The sequence below is a fragment of the Mytilus trossulus genome, chromosome 12, assembly GCF_036588685.1.
Source record: "Mytilus trossulus isolate FHL-02 chromosome 12, PNRI_Mtr1.1.1.hap1, whole genome shotgun sequence".
Classification (NCBI taxonomy): domain Eukaryota; kingdom Metazoa; phylum Mollusca; class Bivalvia; order Mytilida; family Mytilidae; genus Mytilus; species Mytilus trossulus.
In genome coordinates, this window is record NC_086384.1 from 26,184,766 (window position 1) to 26,206,790 (window position 22,025).

The 22,025-nt window shown below is 31.5% G+C and overlaps 1 protein-coding gene across 29 annotated transcripts in view; it reads left to right on the plus strand.

The window, feature by feature from the left end:
* LOC134693643 (activated Cdc42 kinase-like) overlaps positions 1–22,025 on the plus strand; it is a 140,946-nt gene that overhangs the window by 75,210 nt on the left and 43,711 nt on the right. For 25 of the 29 annotated variants that reach the window (XM_063554484.1, XM_063554486.1, XM_063554487.1 and 22 more), the window contains 2 exons: positions 5,527–5,567; positions 21,308–21,550. In XM_063554484.1, the coding sequence (XP_063410554.1) occupies positions 21,329–21,550 (222 nt within the window). In that variant the 5' untranslated portion in view covers positions 5,527–5,567; positions 21,308–21,328. The other 4 variants (XM_063554492.1, XM_063554483.1, XM_063554489.1 and 1 more) reach the window with 4 other exon arrangements.

Below are 22,025 nucleotides of genomic sequence, written 5' to 3' on the forward strand. Positions count from 1 at the left end.
TTGTCCTGTAGTCCTGCGTGGTAGTTTGACTTGCTGAACTAAGTTTTGTTCTGTAGTCCTTCATGGTTGCTTTGCCGGACTAACTTTTGTCACATAGTCCTGCGTGGTAGTTTGACTTGCTGGACTAAATTTTGTCCTGTAATCCTTCATGGTAGATTGTTTCGCTTGACTAACTTTTGTTCTGTTATAAGTCCTTCATGGTACTTTGGTTTGCTGGACTAAAGTTTATACTGTAGTCCTTCATTGTAGATTTCTCTGCTGGAATAACTTTTGTCATGTAGTTCTTCAATCTTCATTGTAGGTAACACTTTGCTGGACTAACTTTTGTCAAATAGTCCTTCATGGTATTTTACTTTGCTGGACTAACTTTTATCCTGTAGTTCTTTGTGATTCTAATTTGATTTGCTGGACTAGCTCTTGTCCTACATTGAAGATTGCTTTGCTGGGCTATTTTTGTCCAATAGTCCTTTGTTACCGGTAGTTTGCCTAGCTGGACAAACTTTTGTCCTATAGTCCTTCAGGGTAGTAAATTTTATATGATTTGTACCTTAAAAATATAGGTGGATGATACCTAGTAGACATTTGAAACTCATAGATTCAAGAAAATATCAGTATGCCATGGTAAAATTATAAAATAATAATATGAAGACAAGCAAGTCCAGAAAAAAACGCACTAGAATATCATTAACAGTTATAAAGTTTGATGTACGACCGGCCGACACATCTGCTGGTGATATTTTATTGACCTTATTTGACCAACAAGTAGCCAGGGGGTAGTTTACTGGACAGTTATAAATAATTTATTACAATTATTTTATTGACCTGTATACATGCTGTTTATATATTAATATGTAAATGTGTTTATCTTTTTGGTCATGAAAGTCCATTAGTGTGAGAAAGCATAATATATCAAATTGTCTTATTATCTGTGAACTGACTGAAGGGGAACATTCCAGGTTAGGATTTTATACAAAACTTGAGGAATATAATTTGTTTCTAGCCTGTTAGGTAAGTTACTATATTAGTTGAAAAAGTAATAATTGAACTATTGACAGTTTTCTGTTGAATTAAAAAGATTTCTTTGATGCACAGGTTATTGCTATACATTGTCCTATAATACTCACAGTAAGGGTGTCAAGGCTTAACCTGTTTTGCATGAATTCCAAAAGAAATAACAACTAAGAGTCTAAACATTTTGGGGTTGCTATTTTTTAGGGGGAAGGGGAGGGGTGTACTAACTACTTAAGGTTAAAAAGTAAAGAAAGTTAAAACATTTTCTTGTTTAGTCCCTCTTGAAAATCTTTGAGTCTTCCACTGGCTTTTTGTAAAGACCAGCCTTATATTCATAATGTTAAGTTAAAGCATCACACGTACATGACGTACATATTGCTTAGATCATGGGAACATTTTTATCATTATCTATATATAAATATCTGATTGGTTTTACAAACCAGTGGATGTCACAAAGTATGAATGCTGTACCAAGATAAGAATATATTGTATACAAACATAGATTTACATTAAAAACATCTGCCAATGCTTACTCATCACCAGAAAATACATCTTTAGGATACAATTTTTCGAAAAATGAAAGAGAAAAGAATTTCAAATGTACCATTATAGAAATGTGATACTTCATTTAATGCTCATTGTGAAATATTTCAACACCTGGATCTTAATATTTTATTAAATGTCTAATCTTCATTTAATAAAAGTACAAATGTTTTTATTTGGGTGAAAGCAATATATACAAATGCAATGAAAACATAGCTTGGTAAAACCTTGAGATAAAGTAAAGGATTTGATCACAGGTATAGATTATGCCTTAACCAAGGATTTGTATGTAAGACAAGTCCTTACGTTGTTATTTTGAAAATGGCCATTGAAAACAAAAAGCTTGTTTCAATTACCAGGTTGTTTAATTAATAAACATGATAAACAAGAATCCCAAATGGTCATGAGGCCAGGATGCAATACCCTGGTTTCTTATTTCTTTCATTAATTACAATTCCATTTTCCTGTTATCTTTTTATGTTGTTATTATTTCAAAGGGACAGTTAGATTTTAGCCATTTAGATACACAGTAGCCTTAGGTTATAAATATAGGTGTAGATTTTTGATAAGATAATCAGCAGGAAAAACAGATTGATCAATTGACCATTACATTTTCACAAAAACATCAATTAACTTAACACCTGATTAAAATAATTGTGTCTGAGTGGTTTGTTTGTTGGTAAATAGGTGATAAAAGGTAATAAATGGTGTGTGAAAGATTAGGTATGGTTACATTGTGGTAACAGTATGGGTTCTTCAAATTGGGTAAGAATACATGTAGAATTTCATTTGCCTAGGAACTTTTAAATGAATTTAAAGAGAAATGAAATAACTCAAAAACAAATTTACTGGTAATAAATAAGTATATATCATGGTTCTTCCACTCGCAGGCAGGGCAAATGCCATCCCAGGAAACTCATACAGTTTTCCATTCATAAATTTTCCCTGAGCCTATGCCTACATCTAGCTATTTTGGGGTTCATTTGTATAATGATAAGGTTCAATTCATCAATTCATCTATCATCAGGTTATCATGAAAAGTAAAACTTCACTTATTTGTCCTTAGAATTGGTTTTTGATGTGACTTGGTCCCAAAAGCATTATACTCTCTGTATCAGTTGGCTATATCCAGTATCTGCAAATGTCAAAGTTTGTGATTAGGTCAGACCGGGAAGCAGACCTGCTACAATTGAAGGTTTAGTTCATACAGGCATCAGCAGCAGCGACATTATCTCATTATTTACAGATTAAAATATATAATGTTGTCTGATTGCATTTACTTTCAATGCAAATACAAGACAGGTGAGACATTTTTGTGTTTCCACTCTTGTTTAAGCATTAACTTGTCTTGTTAGTAACTCTTTTCTTTTCCAGGATGTATATTGAATCTCAATTTAAATGTCCCAAAGGTCAAGTTTTTTCAGGATCAAAGTTGAATTTGAGCTCAAAAAGTGGTGGTCCGAAGGTCAAGTACACTCAAATTTTGGAAATTGAACACAATTTTGATTCTTTGCTATAGAAATGACAGTGAACAAGCAGATTTTCTTCAGGGACCACCAGGGCAAAAAGATTTTGAGAGCTCTGAGGTTTGACTGTAGTACGATATCGGTTAATTGATGTGATACTTAAAAGTTTAAGTAATAACATTTGAACATGTTGTAGATCATTCTTACAATTCTCTACACTTTGTTTACAGACGAGCTGCTAAGGCAACATACCTCATGATCTATTACATAAAAAGACTTTATTCAAAGTGTTTGCCAAAAAGAATTACGAAATAATGATAGCTTTTTGATGTGGTAACTTGTTCATTGCATCTCAAGTTTACACCTTACAATTCTGAAGAAATAAATCGTTTATAGGATTTAAATTGTGGTAACATTACCATGACAACCTGATGAAAAAAGAAGCAAAAAATTTTAAATGTTCAATTTTTTTTTATAGAATATTAAGTTAGTTAAAGTACAATAGTCCTTAAATGTTAATTGTTTGTGATCATGTTTTCTTTAACACGATTATATACTTTTTTCTGGTATTATTTGTGTTTTACTTAAAGGTGTTATATGCTTCATATCTGTTTCACTTGCCATGCTTATTTACACAGAGAGATACAGAAGGAAGGTTGGTGCTCACAAACCTATACATGCAGTGAAATCATGTTGATGGCATGAGAAAAACTTTTTTTTAACCAGAGCTTTTGCTGTCTATGCCTTTTCTTGTGACTGTTGGCTTAATCATCATACTTGGATGTCCTCATTATTAAAAAAAAAAACAAGCCTCATGTTCATTTAGTTTCAAAGGAAGACAACCATGGTTGTCCAATTGACCATGGTCTACCCCTTGTGATTTGAGCTTGGTATGACAATGGTCAACCATGCTCACAAAAGTGGAAAACCAAAGTTGACCATGGTTTAAAGCACATTTAACCATGGATTGACCATGGTTATCAATGGTCAATGATTGTAACCATGGTTGCATTTTGACAGGCCATTCTTTCAGCACTGTATGTAGAAAAAAGTACTGTGAATTCATTATTTTCGTGTGCACTATACTAATTTCTTGTGGAGTGAAGAAAACTTCATAGATATTAAGTATGCTTAAAAAAGAGAGGCAAAAGATATCTTAAGGATGTATTCTTCTGACTTTTCAGTCTCATTCAGTCTCGTGAAAAGTGAAAAATATCAATGAATTTTAAAAATATTATAATCAAACATAACTCTGTGAAAAAATTGTGTATTTACAATGAATGGTTTTTGAGTAATCCAGTTTTCAAATTTTATGACCAATCAAGTCAATATTTTCAGCCAAAATTTTGAGAAAATGGGTTAGAGATACAAAAAATGATTTTACAAGAATCATGTGCATCCCATATAATTTTGGTGTTTTTCAAATTTCTTAAATATGTGTTTTTTCAATCATTTATAACAAAAAAGTTGAAATAATATGCATTTTGTTCTTAAAAAATGAGAAAAATCACAAAAATACAAAATTGACAGCATAGCAAATTTTACTAAAAAAAGCGTCAAAATGTGATAAAACTTTCTTATATAAACACCTACCTATAATTTTTTTAAGTAAAATTTATTCAGATTGGTCCACTTCATCTTTATAGAAAGTATGAAAAAAAGTTTAATTGTGGAACTGTGATTTTTTTCACGATAATAGCTCAAAAATAGGTAAAAATCAATGAAAAATAGGAAAATCATCAAAATTGGGCATTTTCAAAGGGCCGTAGCAAAAAAAGAAGTGCACCACCATATGATTTTTTCTTCACCAATTATTTTTTTATAGTCTTATAAATCCGAAAATCAGGTTAAGAAAAAAAGTTTAATTCTAGAAATTTTTGGCTTCTCAGAGGTGTACATCCTTAAGACATTAAAACTCATAATTTGAAAAAAGACTGACAATGCCATGACAAAAAGAAAAAGGCAACAGCATATACACCAACACAAAATAGAAAACTAAAAACTGAGCAACACAAACAACATAAAAAAAGCAAGGTACTCTGGAAAGGTAAAGCAGATCCTGCTCCACATGTGGCAATAGTAGTCTGTATAATTTTTAGATATTCTTAAAAAAAATTGTGAACATACAAAATACATGTAAATTTATATCCAATAAATAATGAGATATATACAATATTACCACAGTTATACATAAGTGTCATAAGAATTTTGAAAATACTAAATGGATACATGATTTTGTATTTTATTTCATGTCCAATGTTTCTATGTTCATGAGGATCACATACTTGAGAGTAGGAAACCAAAGTAAAGAACTAATGTTAGTGTTAGTTATGGTTTGTCTCTTTACTCAGATAAAAAGATCTAACAAATTCTCAAAGATTTACCCCATCACACCTGTGATAGGTATGTCTTTGATATACTAACGAGATAAGTCAATAACTCAAACAATAGGATCATTCAGATCAATAGATATAAATCATATTAAATTAATATTTTGATATTTTAGATTGGATATGTAAGAATTGGTGTACATAGAAGTGATTTGAGGTGAGTCTCCATTAATTTATATAACTTTGTCATGCTATTTATACTAATTAATTTTATGCCCCTGATTGTATAATAATTAATTTATTCATTGTTTACATGTACATGCATTTAAATCCATCATTGAACTAATTGTTTTACATAAGAATGTTAGATTCAGTTGTCACTCAATGATTTAAATGAGGTTTCGGAAGAATTAGTCCTTCAGCTTTATTTAAGTGTGTCATCTTGTAGCTTCTTGTGTTAGAATTTATAAGTAATTGCTGTAGAAAAACAAATCTTTGTTCGCTGTTTTTTAGTCTAGCTGTCTTTTTCCATTATCAGAATATGCATTTTGTAGTGAATTAAGTCCCTGAATCAGAGGTGGGTCACAGGGGAAATCCTGCGTACATTAGGCACCAAACATTTTATTTTCATTGGGTAGGGTCTAGAGGATTTTTTTCATCGTGGAAGTAGTATGAAAATTCGTATTGTTTTTCTACGTATGAATAAAAAAAAGCGATTTCACAGTGGGAAAATAAATATAGATTGTACCAAAATTTGGGATTGATATCCTAAAACATACCTCTCTTATAATATAGTTGGTGCCTTTTTTATGAAGTTGTCTAATGAGTGTTTTTCTTCTAAAAATGATTAAGAAATTGAAAATGAAAAGTCCTGTTTTGTTACTTTTGAAAATTAAAAGCACAAGTCATTTAATGCAGTAATAAATAAGAAGAATAGAGAAAAATTCAAGAAAAAAGTTATTTAACCAATTTAGTTCATGGTTTGTAAACTTGATTTTGTATACTAGGTTCATTGAGTGGAGAGCCCAGACATGTTTAATTATTCTATTGATGAGTATATTAAACTATTGATGAGTATAGGGAAATCATAGAAGAACCAGACACTGTGGTATTTAAATTTGTCTGTCATTTAGCTCTTCTTTTATAGAAAATTGGAAAGTATCACTCATGGTAAACATGGTAAAATACAAATTTTTCTTCCATATATCTTTTATTGGATAAACAGGGTGAATTATCTATCAACAATATAAAAAAAACGTGGACAATTTTAAGGAGAAAATGCAACAATAAGTCCCCTGGGGGCAGAGAATGACAGATCATCTTATTGTGTTACCTGAGATTATTAATTGTTTACAGATTTGTGGTGTAAAATTTACAGGTATAACCTTTTAAAGTATCCTCAATGTCAATCTAGGGTCATTAGAAATAGAAAACTATTACTTAGGATAGTACTAGATCATCATAATAAGACCAAATGATCACAACCCATTGGAAATTGATAAGTTTTTAGTGTTTGGTTCAAAGAGGAGAACTGAAATGTGACAGTCTTGATGACCATGTATAAGGTGATCCCTGAAGTCATTGGAGGCTAAAATTAGTTAAAAGATCCAATCTGAAATTAAATCTTCGCTCTGGAGAAGACATTTTTTCCCCTTCATTTTAAATAGATTAAGCAGTCTGAGTCAATTTATTATTAATTTATTCCGATTATATGCAAATGAATTATCAAGATTTCATTTTCATGCATTCTAATTTTCAATGAAAAGAATATCGAAAAGTTTAATATTACAGGACTAAAGTAAATTTTGAAACGCTCCCCAAAGCTTCTGTCTGAGATGTTTTGTCTGGATCATGTGAATGTTTGACTACTTATCAATGTCAAAATATATGTAAATAGATGTACTAAGAAATAGCACAGTGATTATACCTGGACAGTCTTACCTGGTAAATTGGATATATTCACTTTGATCTTTATTTTTGTTGATTGTTTTATGTGTAGTTTGTTTACATTTTCTGTCCCATATAAAAGGAATGTGTTGGTAATCTATTGGGAATAATAGAATTAGTTAATTATGTGGAATAAAGTATAATGAATTGTGTAAATAGTGAATGTTGACAAGTCTTGGATTTAATTTGTTTGGGATTTACACTTTAAAGGTAAAAAAAATCTTTTATCTATTAAGTATACTTAACAGGTCTTTTCAATGTTGACCGACCCAGGTCTTTTCAATGTTGACCACTAATGTTGATATCGTTTGAAATAAAACTAATGTCTTTCTGTGGATTGGGTTTCTATATATTATAATGCATCTCTTGAATGATTTTAAGCAGGTTTCAAATGAACCTTACCACTTTCCAGTACAATTCCATTTTGTTTTTTCAACCACTGCAAAGTTCTTGCTCAGTGCATACTTTTGAGTAGCAGTTTTCTGTAAATACTGTCTCATTTGTCATATTAATGCAAAAGTTCAGTCTTTTAGTCTCACATTCAATGAAATAATTGTCCTCAGTGCGTATGCATGAAATACTTGTCACTGGAGGTAAAGCAAACAGCAATCACTTAAATGATTTTCTGTCATGATATTATTATATAGGTCAGTAATAGTCATTGAAGCTAATATATCAGTTATGATAATGGGCCATTCATGTACATGTAAATATGATGCAGTAACAAAATTTCTGTTGTATTATTTAAACTATAATTTGGAGCCAGTGGTAGCCTATATGATTTTTTTTTGGTTTTGATTCATTCTATATTAAGTCCCCCTCATCCATATAGAAATAGCTTGAGCAAAATAGCAAGCCTGGACAACCAGATCATTTGTAATACACAATATTACTAAAAGATAAATTAAACCTACAAATGAACAAAAAATAAATGGAAGACGTAAGCATAAATAATAAAGACAACTGGAAAAATTGGTCATAGATAAGGTGCAATGGTCAAGAAAGGACAGAAGTAGCACCATCAAAGAATAGGTATGGATTTCTACAAAATGATAAAAAGAGCACTCAATGAAGAATTCAAGTGAGTATTTACAAAGGAAAACCAAAATAAACCCTACAAGTACAAGTGAACATCTCATACTTGCATATCATAAAGCATATTGGATTTAAATTGTAAAGAATTGAAGCATATCTGTTAGTAGTTGCCTTTTCCTTTTAGTTATTCTTTTTAGTAGGATCAATTTAACATGAAAGCAAACCTGAAGTCCTGAGTTTTGATGCATGAAGAAATTATAACATGTTTAAAATATGATACAGTTACAGTGCAACCTGTATAAAACAAACCTCTTCAAGACTTAAGATTTTGTTCGGTTATGTTCGATGTTCAATTTTATCAGGTTCACAACGCACATAATTTGATATGACAGTGCTTATGAACATGTTTGGTTTATACAGGTTTTCAGTTCGTATAGGATTTGTATAGGATTCGGTTTAGTCAGGTTTCAATGTAAATGTATATAGAAAGAAAGGATGATGAATTTAATGGTTTGTTTGAAGATCACAAGAAATTATTTTCATTAGAAATTGAATTAAAAGAAATGATTTCAACAATTTTTAATTGTTTGGTTGTTGAATTTGTAATGCAATATATATGCAACTCAATAGCACATGTTTAGTACATCATTGTGTACCAGTTAGGTTCATCTATATCTTGGCCCTTAAAAAGTATAGCAGAAATTTATGTCTGATAGGACTATTGAAGAATGTAGAGAAGGCCAGCAATAAGATTATACAGACATCATTATCACTACTATTAAAGTGAACTCTTGTTTCTAAATCTGAGAGTTTGTTAGTTTTTATACGACCGCAAATTTTGAAAAAATTTTCGTCGTATATTGCTATCACGTTGGCGTCGTCGTCGTCGTCGTCGTCGTCGTCGTCGTCAGTCGTCGTCGTCGTCGTCGTCGTCGTCCGAATACTTTTAGTTTTCGCACTCTAACTTTAGTAAAAGTGAATAGAAATCTATGAAATTTTAACACAAGGTTTATGACCATAAAAGGAAGGCTGGTATTGATTTTGGGAGTGTTGGTCCCAACATTTTAGGAATTAGGGGCCAAAAAGGGCCCAAATAAGCATTTTCTTGGTTTTCGCACTATAACTTTAGTTTAAGTTAATAGAAATCTATGAAATTTTGACACAAGGTTTATGACCACAAAAGAAAGGTTGGGATTGATTTTGGGAGTTTTGGTTTCAACAGTTTAGGAATTAGGGGCCAAAAAAGGGCCCAAATAAGCATTATTCTTGGTTTTCGCACAATAACTTTAGTTAAAGTAAATAGAAATCAATGAAATTTAAACACAATGTTTATGACCACAAAAGGAAGGTTGGTATTGATTTTGGGAGTTTCGGTCCCAACAGTTTAGGAATTAGGGGCCAAAAAGGGACCCAAATAAGCATTTTTCTTGGTTTTCGCACCATAGCATTAGTATAAGTAAATAGAAATCTATGAAATTTAAACACAAGGTTTATGACTATAAAAGGAAGGTTGGTATTGATTTTGGGAGTTTTGGTCCCAACAGTTAAGGAAAAAGGGGCCCAAAGGGTCCAAAATTAAACTTTGTTTGATTTCATCAAAATTGAATAATTGGGGTTCTTTAATATGCCGAATCTAACTGTGTATGTAGATTCTTAATTTTTGGTCCCGTTTTCAAATTGGTCTACATTAAGGTCCAAAGGGTCCAAAATTAAACTTAGTTTGATTTTAACAAAAATTGAAACCTTGGGGTTCTTTGATATGCTGAATCTAAAAATGTACTTAGATTTTTGATTTTTGGCCCAGTTTTCAAGTTGGCCCAAATCGAGGTCCAAAATTAAACATTGTTTGATTTCATCAAAAATTGAATAATTGGGGTTCTTTGATATGCCAAATCTAACTGTGTATGTAGATTTTTAATTTTTGGTCCAGTTTTAAAATTGGTTTAAATTAAAGTGCAAAGGGTCCAAAATTAAACTAAGTTTGATCTTAACAAAAATTAAATTCTTGGGTCTCTTTGATATGCTGAATCTAAACATGTACTTAGATTTTTGATTATGGGCCCAGTTTTCAAGTTGGTCCAAATCAGGATCTAAAATTATTATATTAAGTATTGTGCAATAGCAAGTCTTTTCAATTGCACAGTATTGTGCAATGGCAAGAAATATCTAATTTCACAATATTGTGAAATAGCAAATTTTTTTTTAATTAAGAGTTATCTTTCTTTGTCCAATATAGTAAGCAAGAAATATCTGCAAGAATTTTTTTTAATTGGAGTTATCTTTCTTTGTCCAGAATCAACTTAAATCTTTGTTATATACAATATACAATGTATATTCACTTTTTCTACCAACTGATAAATCTTTACCATTCAGTGATAACAAGCAGTTTTTTTACATCTTAATATTTTATGATGTTTTTAAATGAGTAGTAATTGTTGCAAACTTCATTAGAATATTTTAATTGAAATTAGTTTTGGAATAAGGGAAAGGGGGATGTAAATAAAAAATTGGGTTCAATTTTTCTCATTTGAAATTTCATAAATAAAAAGAAAATTTCTTCAAACATTTTTTTGAGAGGATTAATATTCAACAGCATAGTGAATTGCTCTAAGAGAAAACAAAAATTTTAAGTTCATTTGAATACATTCATTCTGTGTCAGAAACCTATGCTGTGTCAACTATTTAATCACAATCCAAATTTAGAGCGGAATCCAGCTTGAATGTTGTGTCCATACTTGCCCCAACCGTTCAGGGTTCAACCTCTGCGGTCGTATAAAGCTACGCCCTGCGGAGCATCTGGTTGAATTTGAATTGTTTTACATGTCATTTTCTATGTCTTTTTATGTCTTACTTATAATGCAGTATGGTTTTGCTCATCATTGAAGGCTGTATGTTAACCTGTACTTGTTAATTTCTATTTCATTTGGTCTCTGCCCCTGTCAATTGCAGTTTCTAACCATGGTACAACCCATGGTTGTACCATGGTTAACTATGGTCAACCGAGGGTCAACCATAGTTCTGGAGCGGAGAGTTGACTCAATGGCTGACATTACCACATCATCTTATTTCTATATTAGCAAAACAAAAACTTAATTCACAATGGCTTCAATTCATGGCATAGAATTCTTAGGAATTCTTAGGAAGAACCAATTAAGTCAAGATTACCACACTGTGTATTATACTTGTGAAGTATTATAATAACTAAACTGAGGCCATGTAACTACTTACAAAGATTATATAAAACCTGATTAAATGTGTTGTTTACATGTAGACGGTCTTTGAACTATTTAAAGGTGAAAATGGTTAAGTTCAATTGCTTTTATCATGTTTACAGAAAAGTTTGCTTCAAAAGTAAAGTATTCTGTAATGAACAAGTGATGAGTAGTGTAATTGTATGTTGAATTATATCTGAAATGTACTTTAATTGGTTTATTTATGGAGTGTTTTAGTAGTGACCTTCTAATGCTTTACCAGTATTTCTCAATTCAATTACTTTTATATGTCTTTGCTTGTGGTACATGTTGTTTGCTTGCCTTCTGTTCAGGTAAAATTAGTTCATAAAGGTAAGATGCATTTACTTGGTCACATCAAAGACTTTCAAATGGAATCATCCAGGCCTCAGGTGGCACCCTTCAAATACACATACAGAATTACAGACTTTTGATGATTTACCATTCATAGATGTATATAATTAAAGACATAGTATCTGCCTAATCTAACAGGGATATTTGTTGAAAGTTTCTTAAATCAATACAAACCAACTGTTGAAAATCTTCAATATTTATGGATTTTTATATCAATTTTAATCAGTAAAATTCCTCACATTCCATCTTCTCTGTTGTAAAATATCAATACATGTACATGTAGTATAAAACACAGCTGAATGAAAGAATTAATTGAGCAAATCTGGATAGCTTTTATCGCTTCATTATTTACAGCCTTTCAAAACTTCATTGATTTATGACAAAGAGTCATTTGCATCTGCCAAATGCACATGTGCACTTGTGATATCAATGGGAAAAAAAGAACATATCCATATTTGGCTTGTCTGGAGATTAAGAAAGTGCGGCTATAAATAGCAAGCTTTGATAATTTTTTTATATACTTTGACGATTATTGAATATTTTTTTTGACTGTATACAAATTTTGGACAAATACATCATGACCTTGCTGTATAAATTGGCATATTCTATAACAGATTATGCAAACACTTTGACCATCCATGATTGCAGTCATTCCCAAGGTCCGTCTGACATGTGGCAATGTCCATGGCCAGTAATAAATGTCAAGGAAAATGTAAGCCATTACTGAACCAAATGACCAGATGAGATTTTTTTTTGATAATGTAAAAGACTGCTCAAACACTTACTGGACCAAGAGACCACTGAGGTCCAAAAATTGTCTGAACCTAAACTTTGGTTGCATACATAACACGAATTCGGTTTAATATAAAATTAGAAACTATATAGGTTACCATACATGTATTGTTAGTAAAAATATCTAAAATTCATCGTAACTTTCTTTATAAGAAATATTGAATCTCATCATGACTTGACAAACCTGTCTAGTACATGATCTGTTAGGTTGTTTATGGGAAGTGTCATTTCTTATACTTAATCATTGACTTGAATTAGTCTTATTTAAATATTTATACTTGATTTATGTACTATACATTGTTTTTTAATCAGCAGGTATATTACAAACAAATTCTTTGTAATGAGACTTGTTTGCGTTTTGCTTGCCTCCAGTGAAGTGCACTAAGTGATATCATTGTAAGGTGTATGTATGTCTTGCAGGTTTCATCTTACTTGACCTCATTTTTATGCTTCATTGATCTCATTTTTATGCTTCGTTGATCAATTTTAAATTTTCATGGTTAAGTCCATTTCTCAGATACTGTAAACAAAAGGTGAATGGAATTGTGTATATGGAATGATTGTAAGGACTGTACATGTTGTCTGGTTTCATCTGACCTTCAGGACTCCATTCTTTCCTACTGAAGGTGGATTCTTTCCTTGGCAATATCTACCAATAAAAACTGACTGCCAAGAAATAGTAAAATAGTTTGAATGTGGCATTAAACAACAATCAATCAATCATTCACTCATCTGACCTTGACCTCATTTAAATGATTTATTGGAAAACATGAGGAACTATAGGTCAACAATTAAAACAAAATCATCTATAAAATGCCCCAACATGATTAAGTTTATATGATACTTAATTTTAAAGACTTTCAATTAAAATTCAAACATGATTTATAAGCAAAGCAAGGGAATTATTTCTGATAACATGTGCACTCTTGGTTTTTTTTTTCTCCAGTAAATGTTTGAGTTTGTTTTGTTTATTAGAGTAAATGCAGCTGTGGTGTAAAATTTTAATGTAAATATAGATTTTAATCTTGTGTCTTTTTATAAATACTGACTTAATTTTATGTTTATGTTTTAAAAGTCATAGAGCATGAAACTGACACATGAAACATTACACCCTTAATAGCTGTAATGTACAAGTCAAGGCCAAGGTAATGTGCTTTCTGAGAGAAAAAAAATAATCTTAGGATGAACAAATATTGATTATTATTGGATTTAGAGCACTACACTCCCCTCCTTCAGACTTACAGGGAAATGATTTCCTGACAAATAGGATTAATTTACTTCTTAAGAGTTCAATCATATCATATTGACTTTTGCTCTTACTCTTCACAGATTTGTTAAAAGTTCAGATTATTGTGTTGTACTTAAGATTGAGAATATGTGGTATGATTGCCAATGAGAAAACTCTCCACCAGAGACCAAACAATGTAGAAGTTAGCAATTTTTAAGGTCACTATAGTCCAATTAAGTGAAAATTAATTACTGTTTTCACAAGTTCTCTTGTATTGAACATGTCTATATATTTCCCTTGGTGTTCCACAGTCGGTACATACAGACAACTGTTGATTATTTTTCTTCACTATTTCCTGAAGATAATTTGTCTTACAAAGTCAGAATCATAAAAACATATTTTTGTCTGTTTATTAGTGTAAATTGAGTGTGAAATGTATGTCTGTCAATGTGTAATCTATCAACCATGGTAAAATATCAAACATTTGGTATTCAGCTAGATCTTCAGGTTTATAACCAATTTAACCCTTTAAAAGCATATATAATCCTACATGTAATATGTTTTCTTCTCAAGGTTATGTTATGCCATAAATCTTCTGATAATTTCATATGACTTGTATGTAGGAGGTCAGTAGATCATGTTGAGGGAACCAGCAGGGAAAAACAGTAATGGGGGACCAGTTGACTAAACTGTTAACAGGACACTATCAGCTTCTTTATGTGTAATGCAACATTACATAATTCTTTCTAACATGAGTTACATGATTATTTGCATAGTCTTGAAGTTTGTTGATCATCTATGGGGGACCAATAGGGTAAACAGGTTAAGGAGAGAGTAACTTAATTTGGTCCAAATCAGCTTGTTCAGTTTTGTTAAAAAAAAAGGATTTCCATTAAAAAAAATCTTCAAAATTGAAAAAAATCTTTTAAAATTGAATATTTTACACAGGCTAGTATCAACTGCTTATTGAACGGGAAGAGAGGCATCTTATACAAGAGTTCTATTAATCAGCTTCCTGTTAGATTTGAAGTGTTCTGAGTTTTGATGTGGAAAATGATATTAGTTTTTTTGCAAGCATATCATGTATTATCTACTTTGTTCCCTTGGCCTGGTAGACTAAGTATTTAAATGACACATAAATGTCAACATTTATTTAGGAGATAAATGGTTTATGACATGAATATTACATTTAATTGGTAAATATTGTTGAGTTATCAGTTACAGTAGCCTTTAGTATGGACAAAACACCTTTAGACTTGACTCAATACTTGAGGACCAGTAACTGAGTAGCCTATATATAATAGTATTGACAACACACCTTTAGCCTTGACTCAATACTTGTGGACCAGTAACTGAGAAGCCTATATATAATAGTATTGACAGCATACCTTTAGTCTTGACTCAATACTTGAGGACCAGTAACTGAGTAGCCTATAATAGTATGGACAACACACCTTTAGTCTTGACTCAATACTTGAGGACCAGTAACTGAGTAGCCTATATATAATAGTATGGACAGCACACCTTTAGTATTGACTCAATACTTGAGGACCAGTAACTGAGTAGCCTATATATAATAGTATTGACAGCACACCTTTAGTCTTGACTCAATACTTGTGGACCAGTAACTCAGAGTAGCCTATAATAGTTTTGACAGCACACCTTTAGCCTTGACTCAATACTTGAGGACCAGTAACTGAGTAGCCTATATATAATAGTATTGACAGCACACCTTTAGTCTTGACTCAATACTTGAGGACCAGTTACTGGGTAGCCTTTATATAATAGTATTGACAGCACACCTTTAGTCTTGACTCAATACTTGTGGACCAGTAACTGAGTAGCCTACATATAATAGTATTGACAGCACACCTTTAGTTTAGGGTTGACTCAATACTTAAAGACCAGTAACTGAGTAGCCTATATATAATAGTATTGACAGCACACCTTTACTTTAGTCTTGACTCAATACTTGAGGACCAGTAACTGAGTAGCCTATATATAATAGTATTGACAGCAAACCTTTAGTCTTGACTCAACACTTGAGGACTAGTAACTGAGTAGCCTATACTAGTATTGACAGCAAACCTTTAGTCTTGGACTCAATACTTGAGGACCACATCTATGGTTTTCTTTACTGTGTTTCATAAATCTTTGATCAATAGAAACTTTTAACTGGCAACTTATAGGGGAACCAGACATGAAATTTCCTTTCTCTCTTTGTATGTCCAATGGGTTTTACTATGTCTTTGCTGACGATACTTCTTACAGTACACCGTTTGTATTTGCAGCATACATGAGTTTACCATCTATGGAAATTACTCACACTGAACATGCTTAATGAGATATGGTTATAATCTTTCTATTTTGGTAACACCTGAAATTGTGGCAAACACTTCAAATTAGGAGTCAGTTTAGTTTGCATAAAGAAGAGAGTCACAGTTATCTCTGGAAACACGTAACTGTATACCTCTTTTAGTCTTAGACAATATTTTAATGAAAGTTAATCTTCAGTCTTTTCAGGTCTACCCCAAGCTTTTTTTTCACCTGTCTAATATTTTATTTGAGTTTTAGGGAATCAAATAAAGCTGACTATATGCGGTATGGGCTTTGCTCATTGTTGAAGGCCGTACGGTGACCTATAATTGTTAATGTTTGTGTCATTTTGGTCTTTTGTGGATAGTTGTCTCATTGGCAATCATACCACATCTTCTTTTTTATATTTAAATTTGTAACAGTTCCAATTTTTATGCTCAAGATGTCAATATCTATTAATAATATGATGTTCTCAGACATACTAATGTTCTCAGACAAACTCTGTCTGAACAACAGACCTGAGATATCTTCTTTTGTTGACAAGATTGAGTGAGATTGTGTCTCAGCAGTTCTTTTTTTTTTTTTAACAAATACTATGTTTTCACCAGCTATGTAAAAAACAATATCTTCTCTATACTTATCAATTGCATAAGGTATGTAATTAAGGTTGCACATGAAAAGAAATAAAGTGCAATCAGTTCAAATGTGTTTTTTATGAATTTTAATTTGATGATTTGCATACTGTTAAATAGTTTTCTTAATGCAGAACGTTGGATTTTTGTGACAAAACAAATTAAAATAGGCATGCATCTTTAGTGCACCATTCCTTGCGGTCAACTTTCAAATTCCATAAAATGACATTTAAGTTGAATCGAACATGTTGAATTCTGTTTGAAAGTTGATCTTTTTATTGTATAGGTTGTAATGATGATCATTTTTGACTTGAGAGGATGGGAGGGTGACAAATTATAGGGTATAGTTACATTTGTCAAGTAGTTGGTGTCAGGTTTTATCAACCAATACAATAGGTTATGTACTGTATAAATGTAAAGACGATGATGACTTTGATTATAGGGCTTGAGAAGATGTAGGTGAAATATTTATATGGATGGAGAAATTGATGATATAAGCTTAGTAACCCATCCAAAGTTCTTATTCCACTTTGAAAAGCAGAGGTACCCAAGAGAACAAGTTAATAAGATATACTTCTACACTACAATTAATATACAGCCTTCATGTTATGGAAAAAAACCTTAACTGTCTAAAAACCCATTCTGAACAAGTTGTGTATGTATTTCGGACTGTTTTTCCCCCTTGGTAATGATATTACTTCTGTTTTAATATGGTTTTTGATTCCCCATAGATTACTACAGACAAAAACCATATATAGACAGAAACCATATATAGACAGAAACAACCATTGACCATATTACTGATTTATGACAGGCAATATACAAAATCTAATTTGATTACTATCCTTTGCCATATATATGTTGTAAGATATAAAGTTAGACAGTATGTCCCTTTGAAAATAATACCAAAACTGGGTTAAAATATCAATATGTGTGAAATATTTAGCTGAAATCAATTGAAGATTAGATTGGACTGAAGTTTTGATACTTATAAAAGTTAAAGTGCTTCTGAGAGAGGAAGTAGGATAACATTGTCAAGTGCCAATGATTTCGTTCACAATCGTAAAAATCACTAGGATTTACAATTCATTGATATTCAATACATGATATACATATATATTAAATATGAAATATTATAGATTAGACTGGTTTAATATCTGTAAAATCAGTAAAATAGATTGTTATCACATATGTACCTGGTAATACATTTTTCCATTGATAATTTATTTTTTGTGTTCTATATAACCTGTCTCCTTTGTTTTCACTGAAAATAAATCAACTATGAATAAAATCAATGAAAGTTGAATAAGTTTGATTGATTTAGTCATGTTTGAAAATAGTTTTTAAGGAGCGAGATATTTGCTGAATTGGAACCCCTTTGATTATTGATTTGAAAGAACATCTTCAATAAATTTCTTACCGATTTCAAGTGTGTAATGCAGTATCTGTAGGTGTTTAATGTAGGAATAAACTGAAATAAAAAGGAAAAATGGGAAATTTTCTATGAATTTCATAACCTGTAGGAGTCCAACCCTGTTTTTCAATTTTATCTACACTACTTAAGATGTTGAAATGTGTTCTATTGTAATTACACATTTACATATGGAATATGTAATCAAAATAAAAAGTTGGCATGAAAAATTAACTGAATCCTAATCTTGACAGATAGAACTCCCATCAGACTTATAAGTGAAAGTTACTACACATAGAAAAAATGTAGGAAACAAATTAAAGCAAGTAGCGAAAAAAAATCCCAGCATAAAGCAGATGGCATAAATTATCAACACATGTAGAGTAACCTCCCCTTGGGAATTTACTAAATATTAATTAGAAGAACAGAGCAAACATGTATGTATGATGATTAATGATCTTTGTTTATGTAAGAAAGAGCCAATTCCTTAATTTGATTTGTAGTAGATTATATATTAGCAATACTACATGTGAACTGATTTTTATGTCATACTTGTATTACATTGGGAGATTCAGTCAAATTTCTCTCAACTCTAAACAGTAACTTTTGAAGTTCATGATAGTTACTTTTCAAGGGAACCTGAAGTCAATGTGTTTTGCCTTCTTCATCAATTACCAAGACCAATGCTATTGTGAAGTCTGTTTTACCATGGTGGATACTATTATATAATTACATGTTAAAAAGAAGATGTGGTATGATTGCCAATGAGACAACTCTCCACAAGAGACCAAAATGACACAGAAATTAACAACTATAGGTCACTATTCAGCCTTCAACAATGAGCAAAGCCCATACTGCATTATATTCAGCTATAAAAGGCCCCAAAATGACAATGTAAAACAATTCAAACGAGGAAAAATTTATGGCCTTATTTATAGCGTGCACCTTAAGATTGTGATGTACAATTCAATAGAGTGCACCTTAACTTAAGATTGTGATGTTCAATACAATAGAGTGCACCTTAAGATTGTATTGTACAATACAATAGAGTGCACCTTAAGGTTGTGATGTTCAATACGATAGAGTGCACCTTAAGATTGTGATATACAATACAATAGAGTGCACCTTAAGATTGTGATATACAATACAATAGAGTGCACCTTAAGATTGTAATGTTCAATACAATGACTGTTCTATTAAACATTTTTTGTAGTAAGAAAGAAATATCTTTTAGCATGAATGAAGACAGATAAGAATGGATTTTTTTGGCATATTAGATCAGTTTGTGAGTTCCAAAGTTTATAATGAGAGGAAGTTGTGTGTCAAACAGTATTTGGCTAGTGGAAGTTTCCTATCAATATAAACATAAGAGATAAGAAATCTCTTTGACTATTTGTATCACCTGTTTTTATCAGAAATAGAAATACTCAACAGGTGGATTGGCAGTTTAACCTTCTGATAACATAGCATTCATTGGGGATTAACTATCTGATTAGAATCACTTTATAATAAAACATAATTGGCAAAACAAATGGGATTGTATAAGCAAGATTAGTAACCAGAACTAAAATACACTTGCCCCTTGTGATGACCTTGTTCTTGAGGGGGTAATGGAGTCATTTTAGAGAGGGGAGTAAAGTGACTTGATTGTTGTGACCTTGACCTAGTAGAGGAAGTTTTAATGACCTAAAATTCTAAAGGTTGATGGAGTCATTAGAGTGAGGAAAGTGTCATGTGACTGGATAATTGGTTGTAGTAATGACTGTCCTATTATAGATCCATATCTTGAGCAAGAGATTTAAAACAAAATCTTCAAGAAAGAATTAGTGTATGAAAATGCACATCAGCTATTTCAAGTTTCCAATTTTCCAGTGGACAAGGGTGTCAGAAACAGCCATATATTACAGACATGACCTAATCTGAAAGTCAAGGACCCAAATGTTAGATTGGATTTTAAAGTGACGAAATGCTTTTTACGGAAATAATTTCGATCATTTCATAAAGATCAGGTTTTTTTAATCACCATTTTGTCTTTTATTTTGTTATGCAATGCTTTAATGGTAATTAAATAGCCACTCCCATATAGTATGGTAATCCAAAAGGTCCCTCAGAAATTACCATATTATAGTGCTTCCAGGTGATATTGGCTAATGATTACAAATCACTCTTTCGAGTGGCGTCTTGGTTCTGGATTTGTATGAATATTATTTTCAGTTTTATAATTTTAAGAAAATGTTTGAACTTTTATATCAACTGAGAGCCAATAAACTTTATGTAATGATGACTACACACATATGTTGATTGCAGAACTTCTGTCAGAAGGATGTCGGTACTGTAATCTGTAAAAAAACACAGAATAGCTTTGTAGATAGGATCAGCAAGAAATTGAAATGTTGCCATGAAGTTTAATCTAATATTAGCATTGGGTGTAAAACTGTTTCCAAATATTTTTCTTGTCAAAATAACAATCACTTAATTCAAAGAAAAGTTATCAAAGTTTCTAAAATCTGATAGTAAAAGACCAACCCATAATTTAAGTGTTTTAGTTGGATAAGAAGGTTTGTGATGTGTTTAAACAATTCATCTTTTTCATTCAGCAGTTTACAATCCTAAGCTGACTAGGTTTTACCAAGGAATTGTATATTTAATATACAATTCCTTGGTTTTACACCATAATTGAGTTCCTGTATACATAGACCTTCTTTCTTACATAATCTGTTATCCAAAAAAACTAATAGGATTATTGATTTATTGGTGGATGCTAAGAATTCTGCAAGCAGCAAATATTCAATTCAAAAATAAATACTTTATAAGGATGATTCTCTTTTCCCCCCTGAATAATTGAAAGAGATTTTTTTTTATCAGAAAGATAAAGAAAGGAGAAAATGAGAAAAAGAAAAATACTACATTACATTACAAAAAAAATCTTCCCCTATTGATTTTAAATATTTTCCTTTTTGTTTTCTTGCTCAGGAATAAAAAAAAAGTTAACGAATTAATACTCTTTTTCAGGTCAGGTGATAGCCTATCACCATGACGACAGAAAAGAGCCTCCTTGAGTTTATGGAGGAGGCCGAGTTGGACCATTACTACCAAGCTCTGAAGGACCAACTGAAGATTAAAGCCATCCACCAATTAAAGTATGTAGAGGAAGAAGACCTTAATGACATCGGCATGACAAAGCCAGAGATGAGACGGCTCAAAAAAATGTACAAGAAAGAATTTCCTGCTGGTGCTCTGGGAAAGTTAAAAAAGGTAAGCAGAAATATGAGTGAAAAAAGATACCATAAAGGAGATTTGCATAGACTCCATTGTAAATATGACTACTGTGGATTCATTTATTTTCGTGGGAATGGAATTTGTGGATTGTGGATTGAGGAAAACATGCCCTTTTGGTGGATATTTGATTTCATGGTTTTGTAAAAGTGTGCATACAACCTTATAGAATAATAGTTATACCTTGAACATTTAAATTTGAAGTTCACCTGTACCGGGTGAAACCCAAAATATCCACATAAATTGGTATCTAACAAATAATAATGAATCCACAGTATATAATTTCTTTGTTTGAATGGGATGTCTTTTATATATATGAAAAAAAAAAAAAAACTATTAGAATAGAATTCCATGTCCAATTACCCCACATTTTACTTGTTGTTACCCCTGATAATGTGAGGTCATTCTAAATTGGTGTATATTTGGCTTAAGTTTCCTAGTACAGCACATGGGT